Source organism: Vidua chalybeata, chromosome Z (genome assembly GCF_026979565.1).
Source record: "Vidua chalybeata isolate OUT-0048 chromosome Z, bVidCha1 merged haplotype, whole genome shotgun sequence".
Classification (NCBI taxonomy): domain Eukaryota; kingdom Metazoa; phylum Chordata; class Aves; order Passeriformes; family Viduidae; genus Vidua; species Vidua chalybeata.
In genome coordinates this window covers 31,452,587-31,475,883 of record NC_071570.1, presented here as the reverse complement: position 1 = coordinate 31,475,883, position 23,297 = coordinate 31,452,587, and the positions used below count along the sequence as shown (strand labels likewise).

The 23,297-nt window shown below is 40.8% G+C and overlaps 1 protein-coding gene across 1 annotated transcript in view; it reads right to left on the bottom strand.

Moving 5' to 3' along the window:
• Positions 1-19,773, bottom strand: part of ELOVL7 (ELOVL fatty acid elongase 7) — a 31,311-nt gene extending 11,538 nt beyond the window's left edge. Inside the window, exons 1-2 of the mRNA XM_053931698.1 lie at positions 19,703-19,773; positions 233-321 (exon numbers count right to left, since the gene is read on the bottom strand). Of these exons, the coding sequence (XP_053787673.1) occupies positions 233-302 (70 nt within the window). The 5' untranslated portion in view covers positions 303-321; positions 19,703-19,773. The remainder of the gene's footprint in view (positions 1-232; positions 322-19,702) is intronic.
• Positions 19,774-23,297: the final 3,524 nt, after the last annotated feature.

Sequence of the window (23,297 nt, the reverse complement as noted above, 5' to 3'; positions counted from 1 at the left end):
AGAATCACTGTCTGCACTTTATTTACTGACTTTAATTCCATAAACTACCTGAGTTTTGTTTACTTTCTAATTTAAAATGCAGAACCTAAACCGTCATGTTAATAGGTTACCTAGCAAGCCTTACAAATATTCACAAAGCTGCTTCTAAGTTGATAAACAGCACACCAGCATAGCTACATATTGCTATTCAAAATTATTGGGAGTTAGTAAGTTTTAGATTTAAATGACTCACCGGCATCTTTAATCCATTCATCATACAGTAGTATAGCCTTTGATGTCAGATTGCTAAAGGCCATTCTCATTTGATTTTTATGATGCTGCCTGCAGAAAACAAGGTGAAACAGAAATATGGATTTTTGTCAATAAAGAAAGATTAATAAAGTTTTTTTGGGGTAAGATTTTCAGGAAGCAGAGTGATAAAAAAAGAGAAAAGGCTAACAGAGCACCATATGTCACATACAGATCAGGAAGCATTAGGTGGCCACATCCCACTATCCTTGGGTCTAATTTATAGCAGAGATGCTATGCACAACAATATGATTTTGCAATCTCTACATACAAACCAGGTGCTTCTGTGCCATAAAGTGTTATCTCAAGAAACTGTGCTGTGGTTAACCATTATGGTTAAGAGGTAAATATGAATAAACAACAGATGCTTAAATTATTTTTTATCACCATCTCCACTTTAAGTCCAAGCCACCGATATATGAGGAAGTTCAGCTTTGCAACATTTATTATTGAAAAAAAAAATTATAAATAATAAGTATTTCTAAGGTATGTGGGAAGGATAAAAGGTACCAACATGTCAGCATACTCCTTTTAAATACAATAATTATCCATATTATAATTAGTATGCAAATCCCACTCTGATGAATCAACTGTTTCCACACCAGAATCATGGAATGTCATAGTACCAATGGCAGCACCATTAACCCACAAAAATTATCCAGCACATCCACTTTGCATGCAGTACCTCCTACTTATGTAAAACTTTTCAGAGAATTATTCTTATACGAATACTGATTTTTGCCCCACAATCAAGCACTCATCAGCCCTTCTCTTGCCTCATTTCCCCTAGAAAATATCTTTTAAAAATCCCAGCACATTTGATGGTGTTTTTCTTATACCAACTCAGTGTCTCACTTTACCACAGGAATTTTCTTAATACCCCTGCACAATCTTCACACTGTATTCACCTTTATTAGTAGTAGTTTTTCCTTATTTCAGGCTGCAGCACACCTTGATAATCAGCTCCCTTCCTCTGGCAGCCATTCTGCATCTCCTCCAGCCAAGCCAGCTGCAGGTTGACAGAGCCAGTTCTTCCCTCATGATGGTAATGCATTGCTCTCCTCAGATCTCCCCACTATCATCTTCTCATTTATCTTCACCTTAACAGTCCAGAAAAACAATTTCACCCTTATTTCCACTTCTACAAGTACATCCTCTTCACTGCCATTTCACAGGAATTTTTAACCACTACACTCACCCTTCACTGCAAGATGCAACATAGACAAGCCTGCCTCCATTAGAGTTCAACTGATCTACTTCATTCTCATTTTGCTGCCCATTTGTTTCCCTGGTTGCACTTCTGTCCTGTGTCTCTGAATATCTAAAACCACCACCAGTTTCATTTTTGGAAAATATTCCCTCTGCAAGTCTCTTTTAAGTTTTAAGATATTTTCTAGAAATATCATCCTCCAACATCAGCATTTCCCAATTCAATGTCACTGCCTTCACGCTGACCATTTTCATGCATCCTGTATTCATATTACAATATTTGCTTCAGCACTCTATGCTGATAAAGGTGCTGACAAAACAAGAAGTAGGGGGCATCCTCTTTCTTTACTAATGGAAACATGAGGAGCACACTTGCATTTGTTTCTAGCAATCACATGACAGAAAGGAATTTATGGTTAGAGGCAAATTATAAATATTGTTGTCACCTTTCTCCACAAGCCAACTATGGATGATATCAAACACACGTAAATCCAATCCTGTCCTGAACACCAGGTACTTCAGAGTGCTCAACTGTGACAGCCAAGCAATTCAGCCATAACTGGTGCTGGGGAGAAACCGTTAAAAATGTTTACTTTATAAATAACCATTGTATTAAATTGTTAGACCAATTACAATAAATTATCCGTTTAATCCAGTATTCTTTCCATTTCAGACACATGAGAACAGTCTGTCAAGAGAAAAGGCATGGCAAACTGAAAGTACTTCATGCTGTGGTTATAACAGAATTCAACCAAAGCCCACAGAAACCTTGCGCAGAGCATGGCTCAATTTTTCAACAAATATATTCACTGAGTACAAATAATCATAATATATTTAACTGGTTTTTTGGTAAGAAAACTGGCTTACTGATTTCACTGCCACTCAGTTTTCCCACCCTTGCATTACTGCAACTCAGACTGGCTAGCTTAACATGCTGTCCAAGACTGAAGTTAAACAAGAAATCTGCTTCAATACATGCTCTTAAAAATCCAGAAAATTCAATGTAGACTCTAGCACTAAATCAATTACCATATAGTATCAGTGTATTTGGTTTGCATAGCCAAGCTTTGGTGGGGGGCGGGCTACAGGGTGGCTTCTGTGAGAGCCTGTGAGAAACTTCCTCAGTGTCCAGCAGAGCCAGTCTCTGGTGGCTTCAAAGATATATGTGCCACTGGCTAAGGCTGGGCCAATTAGAAATGGTGGTAATGCCTCTGTGATAACAGATGTAAGAAGAAGAAAAAAAAAAAACCACCCAATGTTTGTGCAGTTGTAATTGCCACCAGAGAAAGGCAGAGTAAGAACATGTGAGAGGAACAGCCCTTGCAGACACCCAAGTCAGCACAGAAGGAAGGGCAGGAGGTCCTCCAGGGGCCAGAGCTGAGGTTCTCCTGCAGCCCATGGTGCAGACATGGTCAGGCAGGTGTGACCCTGCAGCCCATGGAGGGCCCTGGGGATGCAGAGATCCACCTGCAGCCCCTGGAGGACACCCACACTGGAGCACATGGATGCCTGAGAAGAAGCTGTGAACCCATGGAGAGAGAAGGCCATACTGGAGCAGGCTGTGGCTGAAGGACTGCACCCCATGGAAGAGTGAGTGACATTGCAGCAGTTCATGGAGAACTGTTGCCCATGGGATGGACTCACACTGAAGAAGTTCATGGAGAAGTTCTCCCATGGGAGGAGACTCCATGCTAGAGCAGGGACTCCTCTCCCTGAGCAGCGGCAGAGATATGTGATGAACTGACTACAACTCCCATTCCCCATCTCCCTGCCCCACTCTAGGGGGAGGAGGCAGAAGTGGGAAGGAGGGAGGGGTGGGGGGGAGGTGTTTTCAGGTCTCATTTTACGTCCCATTATTATGCTCCGATTTAGTTAGTAATAAATTCAATTATTACCTTTAATTTGAGTTTATTCTGCCTGTGAGTTGCCTGTTGCAACTGCCTGTTTGGTGAGTGATCTTTCCTAATCCTTATCTTAACCCATGAATCCTTTGTTGTATTTTTTTCTCCTCTGTCCAGCTGTGAAGGGGAGTGAGAGAGAGGCTTTGGTGGGCATCTGGCACCCAGACAGGGTCAACCCACTACAAAGGGTTTTGGGTGTTGATTATGACACCCTCTTACAGTTGTCTTTCAACAACTGCAAATTCACAAATACACAATTCTTTACATTTACCCACTTGACTCCTCCACTTTAATTTTTGCATTGGAAATCAGACAAATGTGCTGTCAGCATTTGAATAGCAACTCTTATGCCTGCTAGGCATTGAGGCCAAATGCAAAACTTTTATCTGAAATCCAGCTATTTCCAATAGTTTTCTTGTAGTTGTATTAGAAAGGCAGATGATGAAAATAGTGAACCTGGCCCTTGCCATACTGATGGTGAGGGATTTGTCCCAACTCTCCTGACCCCAGCATTCACAGCTCTTCTTCCTTTAAAACAGTCCTCAAAAGTTTAGACAGCAGATGCTCTCAGCCTTCAAGATTTATTTTCTGTTCATAGTCAAGCAATAAGCAACTCCACCACAGTTACTGAACTTTTTCTGAAAGTTTCTTGAGTTCAGTAACTCTGAAGTTCAGTAACTTGAGAGAAGGATTTACACAGAAAGCAGCCCCAGCCTCACCACTCAATAGTGACTCATCTGAATCTGAATCTAAAGGTAAACAAAATACAGTGAATTAACTCCAATTGCTTTAAGAAATAATGTCTGCAAGAAAAACAGTGCTGTTCAGAACTTTCTTACTGTTAAAAGATTTATTTAAAACCAACTTTTATATATGACATTACTATTTCACTTTCAATGTGTTTTACAATTCTACCAATTTTCTTACCTAGCTACCCCATTTTCCTTCATAAATCCACTGCTGTGAACAACAGTTTACATTCATGTTAGGTTCTCAGGGTAATTATTTGTTAACCACCTACAACAGGAGAGTTAATGGCAGCATGAAAAATATTTTGTCTTACCTTGTTACACTTACTTCACACATATTCATACACACTGGAAAATAATATGATGAAGGCCTGCTTTTTTTAATGGAAGAGTAAAAAAAAAAAGGAAATCACATACCTACACACAAGATAAACAACTAGCTTGTGCTTCATCAAAAAAAAAAAAAAAAAAACCCAAACAATTTCTGAAAGACTGGTTTTTTATAGTACAACTGTGTAGTTAAGAAGTAAACTGATAATGCTTTGACCGTAATGCAATCTTCCAAAATGTTTGCCAGTTGGCTACAGAAATTATCTTCTAAGAGACTGGAAAGAGTTCACCTAAGGAGTCAAAGAGTTGGGGCCAGAGAAGGCCATTTGTTAAATATACAGTTTTAGTTCTTCATACTATAAACTCATCTGCCTGTTATGCATTTGTATAGCCCTAGTTCAGTCAGGAAAACATGTATTTGATTTACCTACCTGCTAATGTACTTATAGAATCAGTACATCAGCACTTTTATTTCCAATCTTCCCCTTTCTGCTCATATCAAAATTTAAAAATGCCATTAAAATGCACAATAGATTGTCCAGTTTGTAGCAAACTCTCAAAATTAGGTAACACAGACTCATTTTCAAAATTGGGTCATTTAAAACAATATATTGCAAACAGTTTACATAAACTCAAAAATGCAGTCATGTAAGTATTCTGGCAGCTTGAAAAGTTCTAAATAACAGAGACAGTCCTCTCAACCACATGCAATTGGAAAACAACTTTCAAAATCACCTAAAAAATGTATCCAAGATATTCAGCTCTTCAAAAGAAATAATCACTACTTTTCTTTTTTTTCAGTGGAAATAACACTGTGTACCTAAGTTGAAGTCAGTGTAGCAGCATTTCTGAAGATATCTTTAAACAAATGTGCCTCCACCACTGTAAGAAAAGGAGATATAAGTGAGGCAAAGGAGGAAAGTGTTTGTGTTAAAGAGCAAAGTAATCTGCTGTGCCCTGGTTGCCAGCAGGTCAGCAGACATCTGGAAAAGCCCACTAACTGCAGCTGAGCTAAGGCATACAGCTTGGCAGAACCACTTCCAAGTTGTACCATTACCTTTACTGGAGAGACAAGGGCAGATAAGATTGTTTACACCAACAAAAATGCCACAAATACTACAGCAAACCATATGAGAATGTCTGATGATGAGAAGTGGTAAGGAAACAAGCTATTGGAAGTGCTCAAGTTCACTTAGCTCACAAAACTATTAGTGATTTTTGTAATGGGAATTACTGGTATGCCTCAAATATTCCTAATTTTTAAATGAGAACAATAAGTTTCTCATATTCCTTTGGTTAACCTACATGAAAGATATTTGCCATTTTTTATGCTTATTTATTTCCCCTACATAGTTTTAAAATAATAAAACAGATATCGAGATTTGCTTTTAAATAGTAATTTTACAAAAATTGTTTAATGTTAATGGCTACTAAATAAAATAAGCACATAAAAACTTCACCAAAAAATACACAAAAAAAAAAAACAACAACAACAGCAACAACAAAACCAGAATGAAACAATCTAATATAAGCTCTGTCACTCCAAAACCAAACTTCAATTCAGCATGAACTTAAAACACTTAACATTAAAAATACACATTAGAAAAAAAAGCTTATTATGAAAAAGACAGACAAGATACTTTTACAGTGATCCTTTAGAAAACGTCTGGAGATTATGACAACCCAGAGCAGAATTCAGTGCTCTATTTTCCACCTAGGATGGGTCTCAAAAACAAAGCTTCTGAAGTATCACACCTAGCCCGGTAAGACAGTGATGAGTGGAGGACTGTCTACCCTGCAGACCCCACTGGAAGAGGGGGAGAGCCTAGAGCAACATTGACACATGCAGGTCTGATTTCAAAACTATAGCTTAAGAAATGGCAGGTACAATTATGAAACTTTCATGTTTCAGAATCACTTTGTATACTGTTGTTAATTCTGCTTTTGAAGTTCAGAAGGTAATTAAATTAGGACATTTCACAGATGGTATCTTAAGATTTACCTGGGAAATACCAGCTCTGCCCTTCCTATTTCCCAAGGCTGTGTATTACTTAATTGCAGTTATTTTAACTACATTACTCCCTATGTCACATGGCAAGTAACTACAAACTGCCTATTATATTACACGGGTTACTCACCCATGTTCTGCAACAAAGTTTTAAACTTTAGCTGGGTGTCACCTGTTGTTATGGATTTTGCTGAGAGAAGTTTCTGTCACCTTTTCCTTTTTTATGCTGCCTTCTCTTAACCATCCAGCCCAGTTTGTGAGAGATTCATCTCATATGCAAGTTTGCTAAATCCTGCTTAAAATTAGATGACTTTTTGATAATATTGCTTATAAACACTGCCTCTGCTAGATGACAGTGGACATCCTAAAAACAGATTACTGCGGCTTAGAAACTTTATTAGAACATTTTCTAAAATTCCTCACTGTAACTATTCAATAAGATATCTAATGCTTATCTTGTGTAGTCACCCTTACTGAATTTTTTACATAGCACCTCTTTATTTAATCCTTTGCTTTTTAAACTAGCATAAAATCTGTTATTCATCTATGTGACTAAAGTACTCTAAGTAGCAAAACTAGTGAAAACAGGTTTCATTTCAACCACATTTCACATTGGTTTTTTGTCTGTCCAATGATTTCCCACTTTGCTACTGTGTAAAATAAAGACCAGTTTGTATTTGCTTTCATACCTCTCTATAAATTGTTAAAAGAATAGATACTGAAGACTTCACAGCAAAGCTGAACAGTAACAACAGGCATGGAAAATCCCCTTCTTATGGGAACAATTTCAGGAGTATAGCCCTGCTTTGTACCCAGCTCCCAGCCAGAATTACATGGCCACTCTCCTGGATCACATACACTGAACCAATCACCAGTATCTGAATGAGGATGGCCCCCTGTGCAGTCCAGTCCCATAGCATCACTGCCAGTGGGTCTCCACCAGGCAGCTGCAGGATAAGCCACGGCAGTTCACCAATCCAAATTAAAGCTTAGGCTTTGAGAAAGAAAAAAAGCTACTATTTCTCAGTCAACTCATACTTGAAAGGCTGAACTGGCTTGTGCAAAGGAAACATTAAAACTCACAAACTGAAATGCCACAGAAAGGGAGAAAACTGGGAATAACAGCCCTGTCATAGATCCCTTTAAGCTGATAATGAAGTCATGTAGGGAGGCCACATCATCATCCAGTCCCGCCTACTCATAGACGATCCTGTACTAGATCACTAGTCAATCATTTGACATGCTCCACCTCAAAAAGTCATCGCATTCTTCACCAGGGACACTCTACAAGATGAGATGTGAAGCCACAAAAATTACATTGTGCTACATTAAGGCAGGAAAAGACCTATCATCACCAGTATCTTAAATATATCACCTGAGGTTGCAGGGATGCATGTGAAGTGATCCTAGGGACTAATCTTCTACATCACAGAGAAAGACTTATCAAGTGTAAATAGTTCTTGCAACCATAGCCTGGAAGGAATTTTCTTTACAAGTCTGAATCTACTTATCAGGTTAAATCAAGTAGGAGACTCTGGGCACATCCCTGAAAAAGTTCTCAGTTTCACTTAGGATTTGAGCACCACGGACATCGCTGTATCTTCACGAATTTTCTCTCCCCATGCTTCCAGTGTTTCAGAGAAAACAAACAACATTAGCAGGGGTAAAGTTCCTAAGATTTCAACTTGTTTCAGTGCTCCCCTGCCTTTAACAAAAGCTTGTTATTGAGCATTTAAATGTCAGCCAACCTTCAGCCAACTAGTCTCACCTACCTACTCTGCTGCAGTGAATGTCTCCTCTTACAGCTTAGAACAGCTCTTCTCCTTGGTGCCCCAGTGCATAACTTACACCTGGCTCTTTTGAGTTTGATTCTAGCTCAGTGACACCAGCTCACAATGTCACCTAGACCCACATACACAGTGATCCTGAGGCACACACAGCATGACAACTTTCACTTAGAAGTCAAAATGAGGTTGTTAATGCAACCTCACTTCCATTAGATAATGGTGTATCATTACCCTTCTCAAAGGCCTTTGGTAATCATTGATTTAGTAACTGGGCCATATCTGACCCAGGTTAATATCCTCCTTTCCCAAAGGATTTAGACTCTCCTGTTTCCTCCTTACCTTATTGTGCAACTAGGAAAGCAGCACTTCAGATTTACTTGAAAGACTAGATCAACTAAGCTTTAGGTCATTTTAAACAGACTTTCACAAAACATGAACTAAAGGCTAGAAAGCAGTAACACAATCTAGTTTTTTCAGCCATGCCACGCAATCATGCTAACTGTGCTCCCTGCTCGTTCATCTACAAGCCAACATCTTCCTAACATACAGAGCTCTTACCCATTCTGTTTGTTTTTCCTCCACAAACAGCTATAGTAGAGACATATCTGATAAGGATATGTAAGAATTATTTACAGCTGTGGTGTTTCTAAAGTGTATGCACATCATTAGTAACCAAGCAAAACAGAATATAGAGATCTGTACTGAACTAGAGGGGAAGGACTGCTATTTACCTGCACTGCAAAAGATAACACAAACTGGGTTTTTTAAGCTGCCTAAAGAGAACATTTTTAATACTCAGTTTTTACATAAGTTCTAAAAAGAGAGAGGGAGTGCACATGCCAACTAAATACTTTGAATGAAAGGGATCAAAGGCATCTGATGTCTGAGACTATCCCCTTCTCTTAGCAGCAAGCTGAGTCATTGAGTTGGCTCCACCATATCATCTACGCTAATTCACAGTTAAGAGTTAATGCATAAGAGTTAACTGAATATAAGGCTCTCATACATTGAATTACTCACAATAGAAGCAGTTTGCTACCAAGGACTTGGTTTGTGTTTACCCACCTCTTAGTAGAACAACAACATAAATTGTCATTAAATAGTCACTCTTTGTGGGGTGGGGGGTCACTCCTTGGAAGCTAAACAGAAACAGAAAAGCAGAGCTAGACTTCAGCTTCCAGAGAAGACTCCTTACAATAAAAGGGAACAGGACTCGTTACATAGGTAGTATACCTTGCTAACCTAGCCAATGCCAATGGAAAAAAAAGCAGACAAGCCTTTTTATTTCCAAAGACATGTCATAACCAAGTAATCAGTGGCAATGGACCAGTTGGTATTCAGCACTAGGAAAAAAAAGATTAGACCATAATTTTCACTTGCAGTAGACAAAGACAGGTAGATGGGGCTGTCTTTGTAACATGAAAATACATCAGAAAGGAGTTTTATAGGAAGAGGAAATGGAAAAAGAAACATAAATAATTACCTTAAGAACACAATACTCACTTTAAGAAACAAGAGGTGAGCAAATAAAGTGAAAAATATTCATAATTATTAAAGGAAGAGGTGTTTTTCCATAGTTAAATCTTGTGTATAGCTCTTGTCACTGTAGTTGCCATGGCAAAACAACATTGCAAAATCAATGCCATTTTATGGAATTTTTATTGCACCAGCTCCAACCTTGCTGGGTTCAGAATATTAGTAAGTAGTAATACTGATAACACCCGTCAAGAGTTGCAACATACTATTTTGTACACCCTCTAACGCAGCAATTTACTGTAGTTGAACTGCTCCCACACCACTCTCCCATGCTGACGTGAGCTAATTTGCTTTACCATTGTTTCCCACTGCCTTGCAGTTGCTCAACCTACCCACCACCCTCTGGGTCCTGGGCCGATATCCTAGGCAGCAAAATAATGCATTCCTTCTGCTCCTATTTTGCTTGCATTGCAGTAGGCAGGCATAAATTTTGAAGGCAGCTGACCTAGAACTGACACCCTCCCTTCCCTGCCCCCTCTTTTTAAGCTTCCATGCAGCACAGTGGACATGCTGCTGAGCATTGTAAACATCAGCAACTGCACCCTCCCTGGGAGGCTCTTCCAAGAGAGCAGGAGCCAGCTGTGCTGGCACCTTTGGCAGTCTTGCACAGTGCAATGTGACCTTTTGGAAGTGTGACATGGGCAGCAGTGGCATAGTGACAGGTGATGGCAGAACTTTGAGGTGACAAAAGCTACTTTAAAGGAAATGTCCCAAGTGATTTTTAAACTAAAGTCTCAGAACACTCCTCCTATCCAAGAAAGCATGCTGACAGTATCATTAAAAAAGCTGCTGCTCCCATGTCCAGTCTTGGCACATGTACTTTTTGGAGCACTCCAGGAAGCAACTACACTGCTACATCCTAAATCCTTCCAGTCCAGAGCTGGTAATTTATACAGCTGCAGCTAGAAGTTTCAAATCACTGAGGGATATGCAGGGAGGTATACAGGACTTAGGTTGTTGTTGTTTAAATTAACATTCTTCAGCATGATGAAAGGTTTGGTTAATCACTATGAAACACACTCATGTGTATTAGTATCAGACAACCCATGAAGGCACATTATACTACTGCTTGGAGACACAGGCCTCTCAGTCAGAACAACTAAATAGAGGAGTAAAGTCAATTTCTTCTGGCACTCCATTTATTATTTCTGCATCCCAAAGAACATCTCCACTTTAAAAAAAAAAAAAATATATATATATATAGGTAATTAGCTTATACTTACACCTGACCAAAGTTACTGTGGAAGAGAAAAAGTGAAATACAGTCTCTGTACAGTCTCTGAAATGGAAAAGCCAGATGTTTCTATCATACCCCATACTCAATGGAGGTATCACAATGGGGTGCAGAATGGAAATGGACAGCAAATAGGCCTCTGAAGTTTAATGATAACTGGAGGAAATTACCCCACAGGCTCATCTGAAGTCAAAGCCACTTGCACTGGGATTATATGTTGAATCCAGAGATGAATGCATGGAAATTAGTACATTATAAACCTCCATTTGATTATATTCAAAATTTGAGTAAGCTCCAGTCATCTTGCATGTTGCTTACACTACTTGCCTGATAACTTTCCCCATTACCTTGTCCTTCTGAGATGACTCACCCATTGGAGGCAGATCCAGTTTGACAGCTTGGGCACATGGGGTGAACACAAGAATGGGAGCACCTCTGCTTTCACACAGTACTACCGGCAGTTCCAAAAATACTCTTTCCACTTGCTATGCAGATACCCTTCTAAGGACTATGGAAGTGCTGGACTTTCAAAGGGTTCTTACGACAGACTTGGAGGTCAGAACTCAAGAAACAGTATGGAATAGGAATATTCATGGTTGCCTAAGCATTAGAGTGAGGAAACATCCAGACACAGTGACCCAGAGCAGGCAAAGGCCTATAGAGACTAAAGAAAAAGGTTGTGCAGGCAACACAATGTTATATGGACAGTAATCAGAACACAGCCTAACCTCAACAGCTTGCATGAAAGCAAAACTATCCCTTACCTAAAAACATTAACTGGCTTGATCAGCAAAAGTATCTAACAGGATTTTTTTAACCAGATCTTGTTATAAAAATCCAACCTTAAATTTTTCATTCAAATTCCAAGAAATCAATGTGCAGGGGTTTGCAGAACAAAATGCAAAACAGAGGTTGGTATTATGGGCAAAGATACATTAATGACAGTACCACAGATTTAAGTACACAGTTGTTAAGGCATACTTCTACTCCAGATCTAGTTATCTAGACCTTAGTTTCTCTGCTAATAGGGATTTCTAAAAGTCTTCATTATTTTGCACTTTCTGGAAGCTCAAGAACAGCACCAAAAGCAGCACTGTGAAGGCCATGAGTTTATAACTCAAAAGCTTTTTTAAATCAGCCTGGAACACTAAAAGGTAACTTCACAGAGAAGCAGAATCAAACAACACATCCATGTGCAAGTTTAATCACAGGTATGTAAGGATTTTTCCATCTTCTATGAATATTTTCCACTATCAAAATAGAATGCACTTTTTACCATCTTTCCAATCATTTGGAGACCACCTAGGACCACAAGCCATCTCTGCAGCTTAAAATACAACAGCTCATCCAGACAGCATGTAGGGATGAACCAGCTATGTCTGGGCAAGGCAACTGCACTTTTTTTGTCCACTGTTCAATCCTGAAAGATTGCCAAATATAAACAGCTTAAAAAAAAAAAAAAAAAAAAAAAAGAGATCCCATCAACAAAGTGCATTAGACAATGGATGTACAACATCAGAGAGACAATAATACTTCCAACAAAGAAGCTTGGCAAGCAGCAGAGTACTCAGCCTAATACTAATATTCCTTTAAAACACCAGTATACTAGAAACAGACAAGTGTCTAACAGTCCACTCAGCATGCTACAGCAGTAAAACAGAAGAAAACTGGACTGTCTCCAATACAAAAGAAAATTAGACTTACGTATTGCTATGTTATCAAAAGCAAGTTATCAAAAAAAGTCTTAGTATTTTTGACATGCAGGTTTCAATGCCTTGCAGAAGAGCTCAGTCAGTGGGTTTGGTTCACTCTCCGTATGGAACTCTCAGTCCCCAGAGAAAAAGGGGCATGTCTTCTACCAGTTAACACAGCAAAACTGTAAGCAAACCCAAAGTGTTGTGTGCTGGCTCAATATTCCAGTTAATATGCAAAGCTAGCAGGCCACACCCCCCTTTCTGAACCTAAAGCAACACCGTAGACCTCATCAGGAAAGCAAATGTGGTTTGCTTCTGCCTCACTTCAGGATGACTCTATTGCTCACATTTAAACCAAACAATTTGCTTTTACACACATTCTTTGTCTTATATATACATTATTCAGGTGCAGGTTCATCCAGCTGACCATATCCAAAAAGCATGATGCCATCCCACTAACTGGAAAGGAAGACCGGATCTCTTTCCACTGCAGTCATCCCAAAGAATGAGCCAAGGTCATATAATTTCACAGTCTGTGAAAGTGACTCCCTCACTTACCACAAAAGTCTTTCTAGATTCAATCAAGTTTTGTCTGATGCTTCAGCACCTTGGATGAAAGCAACTGATGAAATATCACATTTTACAACAATATGCGTAAAGTCTCTACAGAATAAAAGCAAGAACACCAGATTGCACAATTTCCACACCTCCAGAGGCAATTTTCCATTGCATACTTTTAAATGTAGTTCAAATAGGGTATATGAGATGTTCAGGTTTAAAATAAAATAGCAACCTCATTTCAAAACTGGGAAATATTCCAAAGCAAACCAGAACTCAGCATCGTCCAGTCCATGTTCAGGAACACTTTCTCCACAACTTCCTGATAAGCTTCCCTAATTGATCAAGGGGTCACTTCAGTTTACAAAAAGCTGTTTCAGGATAATCTGAAATTCAGATGGACAATACCCCTTAAGATTTCAAGCAGTCATTAAAGGACTAGTTGAAGGAAGCACAGAGTATTCTATTCTTATTCTATTCTTATTCTATTCTAAACCTGTATTTTACATTCCCTTATCTCTTTCTAAATTCTGCCATGCTCCTAGCTAGAAGTTAAACTGAGTGAACTTCCTAAACATCAGAGCTATGGCATGAGGCTATTTACAGCCTTGTCTTAAAGTTTTTTCCTTTTTCATGTAAAAACAAACTTAAGCAAACTCCTTAACAACCTGACTCGTTACAGAACAATGGGTGCTACAGAAACAATGTTGTCCGCACAGCAGAAATAATGAGAGTGATTGTAACAAGGTTTTTGAGAAGTGCACCTTACAAGTAGTTTTATGAAAGGTTTCATTTCAAAGTTGACAATGAACATTTGAGTTTATTTCATTATCCTCTTGGCTGGTCGACTGTATATTCTACAATTCTCATTCACAAGAGACAAAGGGGGACAGGGCACTTCTGCAGTAATAATAATAGTAATAATAATTTCATCAAGCTTGTCACACCCCTTCTGTACAGTTAATGACTAAAAAGTGATTTTTTTTTCTTCAGCGCTGAACAAGTTAGAACTCTGACTACAAAATTATAAAGAATGTATTTAATCTAATTTTTCCAACTGTACATTTAAACAAATACAAAAGAGATTGTTGTGGATGTTAAGAATGCAAATACTGTAAAACACACTGTTCTCAATATACCTGAATCCAAGTAATTTTCACCTGTACAAAAGGAAACCTTACCAGCTACTACTTCTCTGAACTGACTATAGACATTTCCACATGCCCATCTCCATCTATTCATAATGTCACAACTTTCCTGAAAGAAAGAACACAGTACCAATGTGAAACTGTAAAAGCATGCAGAGAACCACTGAATCAGGTTTTTGTGACTTTGCTTTAAGTCATTTCAGGACTGATGATACAATGCAAATTATTTCCAAATCAACAAACTGATCTTTGTGAGTCAGAGTACAGCAAGAGTTGTCCCCTTCTTTTGTTAGAAAACAAAGAATAAAAGGAATAGAGTAAGCTATATTTTTATCTCAGGCATAGCCATAAACCCTGAATGCCATCACTGGGATAGTAGCATTCTCTTGAATTCCAGCCCATGAGATGCCTGTTGAAATTTAGCAGCTTTTTGCATAGTACATCCTATTTCTTTTTCTTCGCACAGGGTTTTGCAGTGCACTAGACAAAGTTATGCTCACATTCACGTGCATTCAGTGAGGCATTGCTTTAAAAAAAAAAAAAAAAAGTCTTTGAATAGAAGCTCCCGGCACAGAGCCCAATGTGCAAGGCCCATATCAATATAAAACATAATCCAAACTACAAAGAATTCATAATACAATTAAACACAGGCAGGCAGCATGTAGGAATTCATAAAGCTGCTACAAGCAGCTTCTCTTGAGCACAGCCTGCTCAAGCAGAGCAAGTCTGGCTGTTTACAGGGTAAGTTTGCAATTATAAGAGCACTTTGAATAGTACCAATGTAATTTTAATCAACCTCTCTCCCCATTACTCATACCTGCTCCTATGTCACCCTTGACTTCTGCTGGAACAACCATTTTTCTGGCTGCATAATAAAATAGATTGGGAAACAGACCCAGTGCTGGAGAGCAAGCCTCACAGAAAAAGAAAGGGTATTTTTTAACCCAGGCTGTTCCTCAGTGCTTCTTAGTACCACCTTTCACTGAAAAATACTCCAGCACAAAAGAAAAGTGACACAAGAAGCACATGCAAAGAAATGCATTTGGAATAATAGAAATGTTGGTGAAACTGCAACATCAGCCTAAGTAGGTATGACAAGCGGAGTGGAAATAAGGGTTGATGTGTTTGCTGCTTTTACCCTGGCACAGTTAAAAGGGGCAATCTGAATACCATTGCTCCCAGCAAATAAGATGATTCATAGTTTACTGACACCTGTATTTGTCCTCCTTGTGACATCTGTGCCTCTCTGCACTTGGAAGCCAGAGTTTGGTTTGGGCTGGATAGGCTTTACAGGTAGCTTTTTTAAGAGATTTGTGTGCTACCTCAGGATTTTGAAATTAAATGCTACTGAAATTCAATTCCTCAGACTCTCATCAAGAACCAAGATAACACTTAAAGACACTTAAATCTGTGGTTCTCTAAACTGTTTATTCATCTCACATTACTTCATTCACGAACCACTTATAGGTGTTTCCTAATCAACATCTTCAGTGATAAATTGCTTTGTGTAGCTGTCATAAGCAGACAGAACACAAATAACAAAATACATGCAGAAGAAAAAGAAAAGACATATTGACAGACATGTTGAAAGCATTTTACTTTGTGAATTCAGTAAAAATAGAAAAAAACCAAACAATAAAAAAAAACAAACCCAAACTGACCAAAAAAACAAAACCAAAACCAACTATTCAATATTTCCATGTCAATGATCAGCATTAAACACTGAAACCAAAGACAAGTAAAGGTAAGAGACACCTGAGTTATTCTGGTGTCTCTCAGCAGTGTAAACTCATGTACTTAACATTTTACTTTTTGGATTTCAACTAAATTTCATATACATAGTAAAAAATTCTTAACTTCTATGTCACTGGCAACTTGGCTAAACTTTTGGCAAACTGGAAATGTGACAACAGGCACTTAAATTACTGCATGATCCTCTAGCTTTAGAGGTACCTTTTAAAAGGAACTGTTTAAAAAAAAGGTACAATAGGTTTACAAAAGTAACTATATGTTTTGTTCATTCTTTTGTTCTAATAATCTCATCTTTTTTAGGAGTAAAAGGTTTAATTTCCACCCTTTAGACGGCATTTGTCCTTTACAGGCAGCAGTGAGCTTCGGTAGTGGGTGAGGTCCCAGGGCAAGCACATGGGACTTGCTCCCAGCATTGTGGAGCAATGCAGAGTAACCACTCAGCTTTCGGGGCAGCTATCAAGCATAGACCAACTTCCCTTTAAGTACTCAGACAGGCCTACCAAAACTGCTCTTTGAAGTTAATAATCCATAAACTGCAGTAGAGGAAAACATACTTAAGTCTGCCATTTCTTGAATTTAATACATACTTGGACAACAAGAAACTGATAAAAACACTGCCCGTGTGCCACATGCTGTGACTTCATGAAAGAAGACCAGAACAGTGAAGAGCTGCAGTGAGGGACAGAGGAATAGTGAGGGGAACAAGTATTTCTTCCTTTCCAGCTGCCCAGGCTTTGAGAAGCAGCTTAAAGTGTCAGACATCCATTAGCCTGAAGTGAATATGAGTGTTGGACTACAACATTATTTGTATAAGATAAGCTCTGCCACTGAAGATGTCAACATCCCATCTATTCATATTTGCCTATATACTATAGCTCTACTATCCATATTTTACAAGTTGTTCTTGATCCACTTCAGACAGAACAACATCATTGGTCTTAACCCGTAACTGATAGCTAAACCATCTTATTTCAGCTGGGGCAGATGAGGGAGCTCACACCAGCCTTCACCAGGAAAATTATGGGGCAGCAGCCTCTGACAGCCATGCTGAGGCAGTCATCAGGCAGGGAGAGATGCCACATGAAGTCTGCCAAGTTAGACCCACAGTACAACAAACATGATTTCACAGGCAGCTACTGAAGATCCATAAAGGGATCTTGGCTCCCTTCCACCTCCTGCCCTTGAACATGGCACAGAGGTGACATCCTCCCACTTCCCTCACCCCACACATGCCCATCCCATGCACTGCTTGTGCCTCTGCCTTGCTCTGCAGCTGCCCACACCTCCAGAAATTTGTGCGTAAGGCAACCAGATACAGGCAGGCCAGAGGAAGAGATAAGACAAGCATTAATACAGACACACTGTGCAGAAGCAGCTTTAAGAGGAAGAGCTGAAGTTCACAGTGAGGGAAAAAAAAAGATTCCCAGTTTATTGCAGCAGAGAGAAACAAAGCCAGGAAGGGCACAGAGAGGCAAGGGGTGCACACTCGGCAAATGCCATCAAGTCATGTCAAGATTAAAAAACGCCCCTGATTAGTTCTTTTACTGATATGCCACTAGTTGATAGGCATTTCACGGTATTTCATGAGCTTCATAATGAGTTAAATCCTATTTGGCTTGTAGTCCTTGACTAATGCTGTGGCATCTTTCCCAACACATTCCATGAATATTGCTTCCTGTACCAGAACCTGTCTTGCTCTACTAATAAATACTTAATATAAAGATCACATTATATTGAAATACCATAAAGTTACATTATTCCCTGTATTTTCAACAGAGGTGCTGCCTAGCAAAAATTTCAAAGAATAATAGAATGGCCTGGGTTGGAAAGATCACCTAGTTCCAAACTCCTGCCATGGCCAGGGACACTTTTCACTAGACCAGGTTGTTCAGAGCTTCATCCAGCCTGCGCCTTTCAGAGATGGGGCATCCATAGTTTCTCTGGGCAAGCTCTTCCAGTGCCCAAGCTTATGTTCCTCTAGTTTTTCAAATCCTAGGTCTTTCTACATTTTCTTCAGGTAAACATGTGAGTACAAGTGTTCACACTCCTCAAGGAAGTATTTTCAGGGTATATCCACACTGCCTAATGCCATGTCAATACACCATGATTCTACCTCTACCTGAGGCAGCTCCAAGGCAGCCTGAGTGCGTTCCAGGCAGCACCCCGAGTGTTGAGCAGCAGAATAAGTCAGGCAGCATGCTAGTCCCAGGCTGCTCCCAACAACCAGAAAAACTTGTTGAAACTTCTCCCACATGGTAGTGTTCAGTACAGACCTACACATGGGTCTGGGAAAAACTGAATTACAATGAAGTAAGGAAGAGAGTATCCATACATCACTGTAAGTTTTCTGGTTTGTCTGAACAACTTTAATTAGCATACCTTGATTTCCTATCTAAGTGGGAAAAAAAATCAGTAAGAGCTGGTTTATTGCCTTACTATGACTTTTCAAGCATCATACTAGTCTGTCTTGGTGACAGCAACATCCAAGACCCAACCAAAGTTTCAATTCAAAATGTATTTACAAATCCACAAATCCACAAAGTTACAGTTCTATAACAATATACATGAGATCTACAGTTGCAAAGGACAAGTCTAAGAGCCTGCTCCAATGTAGCCTCATCAACACCGCCCCCCCCCAGCTGGCACTGACCTGCCTCCTTGGCTCCTGGCCTCACTGCCTATGTGGCCAGTCCTTAAGGACAGACCTGCCCCACATGGCAGCAAAAGTGACCTGTCTCCAAAGAAGAGGAAGGCAGCAAGACAGATAGCCAACCTTCCAGCTTGCCAGACAACCCCTGGCTAGACATCACCCCTCCAGCCCTACATTTTAATATCACCATCTTAAGCACATGGGCCACACTTCTTCCCTGACTGTCTCTGACCTTCACCCTTGAAGAGAAAAACCTCCATTTCTAGATGCCTGGGATCACCCTTTGGGAGCAAAAGGTGTGGGAAGAAAAAAGCATTTTTAAACAATAATGTCCCTGATGCAGTGGGGCCATGCACATGCCACAAAGTAACTTGTTCTTCATGACAGGAAGGAGAGCTCTGTTCATGTGAAGCATAGCCAGAGGTCCTTGAGAGACAGGCACCGGGAGGTGTGGGGCACAGCCAGAGGGTTTGGAGGAACAAGTACTGCTTAGTGCCAGACCCAGTGAAAGGGTTTAGGGGGCGGTGTAGGGCATAGACAGAAAGCTTGGAAGCTAGGCACTGAAGGGTGAAGTACACTCAGTGGGGTTGGAGGAGGAAGCACCAGAGAGCACTGCCTGAGAGTCTGGAAGTGTGGTACAGGAGGGTGCAGATAGGGAGAGGGACCAGGGATGCAGGTGCACCCAAAGGACGAAGGTGAGGAGTAAAAAGTCTCAGCGCGGCACAGCCAGGGGTTGCGGAAGAGAGAAGAGGTACGCGGGAGCAATCAGGGAGTTTGAAAGGAAGGTGGGCAGGAGGCAGCCAGAGACCCGTCCCGTCCCGCCCAGCCCAGCCCTGCACGCCCCAGCGCGGGACAGACCCTGCGGAAGAACGCCGAAGGCTCCTGTTCCCAAGACCACCGCGGTGCCCCGCGCTCCGGTTTCCCGCTGGATCCACTCACGTGGCAGCAGCGCGCCCCACCTGTCCCCGCACCGCCGGGCGGCAACTGCGCGGCGGCACCGCGCGGCCCGCAGGAGGGCGCGGAGGGGGCGGCCCGCAGCGCCCGCTCCGCCCCGGCAGCGCCCGCTCCGCCCCTGCACTGCCTTCGGACCGCCCCAGGCCGCCCCCGGCCGCCATGCGCGTCTCTCTCGACCGGGTGTCAGGGCTGAGTTAGGAACCTTCGCGAGCGAGACCAGAGAAGGCCGCAAGTGCGATCCGAGGGTTGGAGCACTTCCCCTGTGAGCAAAAGCAGAGGGAGTTGGGGCTGTTCAGCCTGAAGTCTTCACGGAGATTTTATAGTACCTTTTAGTGCCTCAAGGGGCATATAGGAAAGATGGGGAGGGACTTTTAACAAGGGCATGTAGCGATATGACAAGGGGGAATGGATTTGAACTGAAAGAGGGTAGGTTTAGATTGGATATTAGGAAGAAGTTCTCCATTGTGAGGGTGTTGAGACACTGGAACAAGTTGCCTAGAGAAGTTTTGGATGTCCCATCCCTGGCAGTGTTCAAGGCCATTCTGGAGAGGGCTTCTGAACAACCTTGTCTAGGGAAAGGTGTTCATCCCCACAGGGTTGGAAATAGGTGCTCTTCAAGGTCCCTTACAAGCTAAACTGTTTGGTGGTCCTATGCCAGCTGGTTTTCTAACTATTGTGAGACCCACTGGTATGGTGTTAAGGGGTTCTCCAGATGCCCATAGATCTCAATTTCACTAGCATGGACAAGGGAAAATGCAACATGGCTTCTTGGTGCTGCTTTGGGATCTGTGGCAACTAAGTGTCATGCAAGGCAAAACCAGGAAAATGTAAACATTCCTTTTTTAAAAACAAAACACAACTAGTCAGCTTTGGCTCACTGCTTTAGGGAACACTCCCACCCCCCAAAAAAATGCAGTATTCCTCTCATAGAGGATACTCAGGATGACAGTAACTGTCCCCAGTGACTCCCATCTAGAGAAGTATAGAGCACAAAGAAAGGTAACCAGGAATTTTTAGTGTGTAAACAGGTGCTCCATTTTAGTTGGTCTATCACTTTAGTCCATACAAGGCTAGAAATGACAGCCTTTTGAGATGGTTAGCATGGAGATGATTGAGTCAAAGACTGCAAAAACAAGGAGTAGGGAGAGGATATGAAGGCAACTTGAAGAAAACGGGCAAACTTATTTGATGATGTACAGAAATGCACAAGATGAAGGGTCTGTGAGCTAACACTGTGAAATGAATACATGGTCAATGTCAATGCAGAGATGCATAAAGAATCTCTGAGTTGGAGGACACTAAGAAGCTCAAAGCTCAAACCTGAAGTTTGTGATAACAAGAGGCAGAACCAGCATAGAAAGCTTGTTAAAAGTGTGGAAACATTATGAGAGGCTGACAAATAGATGGTGGGATGTGGAAAACTTAGCTTGTAACAGAGATCCCACAGAAGCTCCATAACACTGAGTGATTGATTAGGGTGGGGAGTAGGAAGAGGATCTTGTCCTTTAGGATTTGCTTCATGCTTCTATTGGAATTGTTAGGATTATGACAGATGATGAAATCCCTGGGCTTTTGAAAGAGCACCTTAATAAGATCATAGGGTTTGGCCAAAAGGGATATGTCAAAATATGATAAACCATTGAGCAATACTGTATGTCTCACCTAGGAGGGGAAAACCAACATAACAAAATTAAATCATCCCCTTTTCCCTTCAGTATTCAGAAGTTAGAATCATTTTTTATTTCTTGGTTCAAACTTTTTTTTTCCCTAAAATATTGGGCAAGAAAAACCACAAATAAACCAAATAAACCTTAGAAACCACCATATCCCTGCTCAGAGTCCCTTTGGAACCTGAAGAGTAGTAAGTCTTGATTTTGTCCAGAGGGATGTGGCTTAGCCACCAACTATTATTCCTCCCGTGTTGAAAAATCTGTTTTGCCATGCCTGATAGGGCTGCCTTGAGTGAGAAAAATGTGACACTGGGGTGCATAGCAATAAAAAGTAGGTTACCTATAGGCTTCAAAATTACACAGCTGTTGTCATTCATGAGAAAAAGAAAAGCAAGCCAAAAAACACTAACCCGATACAAACTAACAGCTCTAACACATTTGATGCCAACAGTGTTAGCATCAACAGCTTTTCTTTCTTTGGAGCCGATAAAGACAGTAAGAATCCTTGCTTTCCATGCACTTCAGGAGCAAAGGTAATTTGAACCATCAAGCAAGTCTGTGAGGGTTGGGAGAGGACAGAAATAATGGTTGACCTGTTCAGGGCAGGTAAATCATTAATATGCAGCAGGAAAAAGGCAGCATAAAGGAGACAGCTGTGCCCTACACACACAAAGAAAACCGAGACACAGAGCAAGTCAGAGACATTTACCTTGTAAAAGAGGGAGCTAGTAGCAGACAGGTTTTCTCACTTCTTAGCATGTGAGAGCTGCACATGATATTTACTGTAAATTTAAGTAATCTTTTCAGTTCCCTACATGCCCCATCCAAGAATAGGACAAGAGATAAACATAGACTCTGGAGACAGCCCAATGGACTTTACAAGATGCTAAAGACTTAACTACTAGTGTATAATGAACGAAGAACCGTACTTGCCATGAATAGTGATAGCCAGTGCTTTACCTTATTTTTTTACCTTACTAGAATCCAAGTAGCTCATATGCTTTAAGAGTCTTTTAGAGATAAGTGCTCTCTAGAGCTGTATTTGAAGCCTTGAACGGCTGATTAGCAGGAGAATCACAGGAACCACTCTCTAGTCCAGCAACAGTGTTAGGTGCTTTTACTGACACAGTACAACAACAGATTATCTGAACACCAACAGATATCTGCACACCAATCTTGAAGAGATGCCAAGGTAACCCAGATTTTGTTTGCAAGCTTTACTTTTCTGGAGAACACCTGGTTTGCCTGTGCACTTGTAGTAGTGTTCTGAGTCACAACTGCCAAACCTGTCTGAGGCAGGTTCTGCTGCAAGCTGTCACAGCACTGTGTTGGGCAGCTGGATTGACAAAAGAAGGGCCTTCTATGCCCCCTCTCATTTTCCTGTTGGAGTTACTTTCAGACTTTTCTTACTGATTGTTGCAGAAAATATTGCTGCTTCTTCTAATCCTCTGAGCCAGAACAGTGCCTTTCATTTAGCTGAGGCTTTCTGGTAATTTTTCTACCTAGGTCTCTTCCAGAACACCATGGATGGCCCCTTGTGACTTTCCAGAGCACCACAAAGGAATTCTTCCTCAGACATGTATCATCAACTTTTCTATGGGACAAGGTGAGAACATGACTCAGTCCTGTTCGTATCTCTCTGGATGAGCTGAGTTTTGCTTGAGGTTTCCCCTCTGTCTGGGGACACAGACTGCAGGTGACTGTACAGAAATGAGTAGTCACTGCTGGGTTTGCATGGCTTCTTGGCACCACAACATACTCTGCTATTGTCAAGTCAGCCTGTTTCAACAGCTATGTATTGACCTACATGTTGAGTTCCAGTTTTGGCA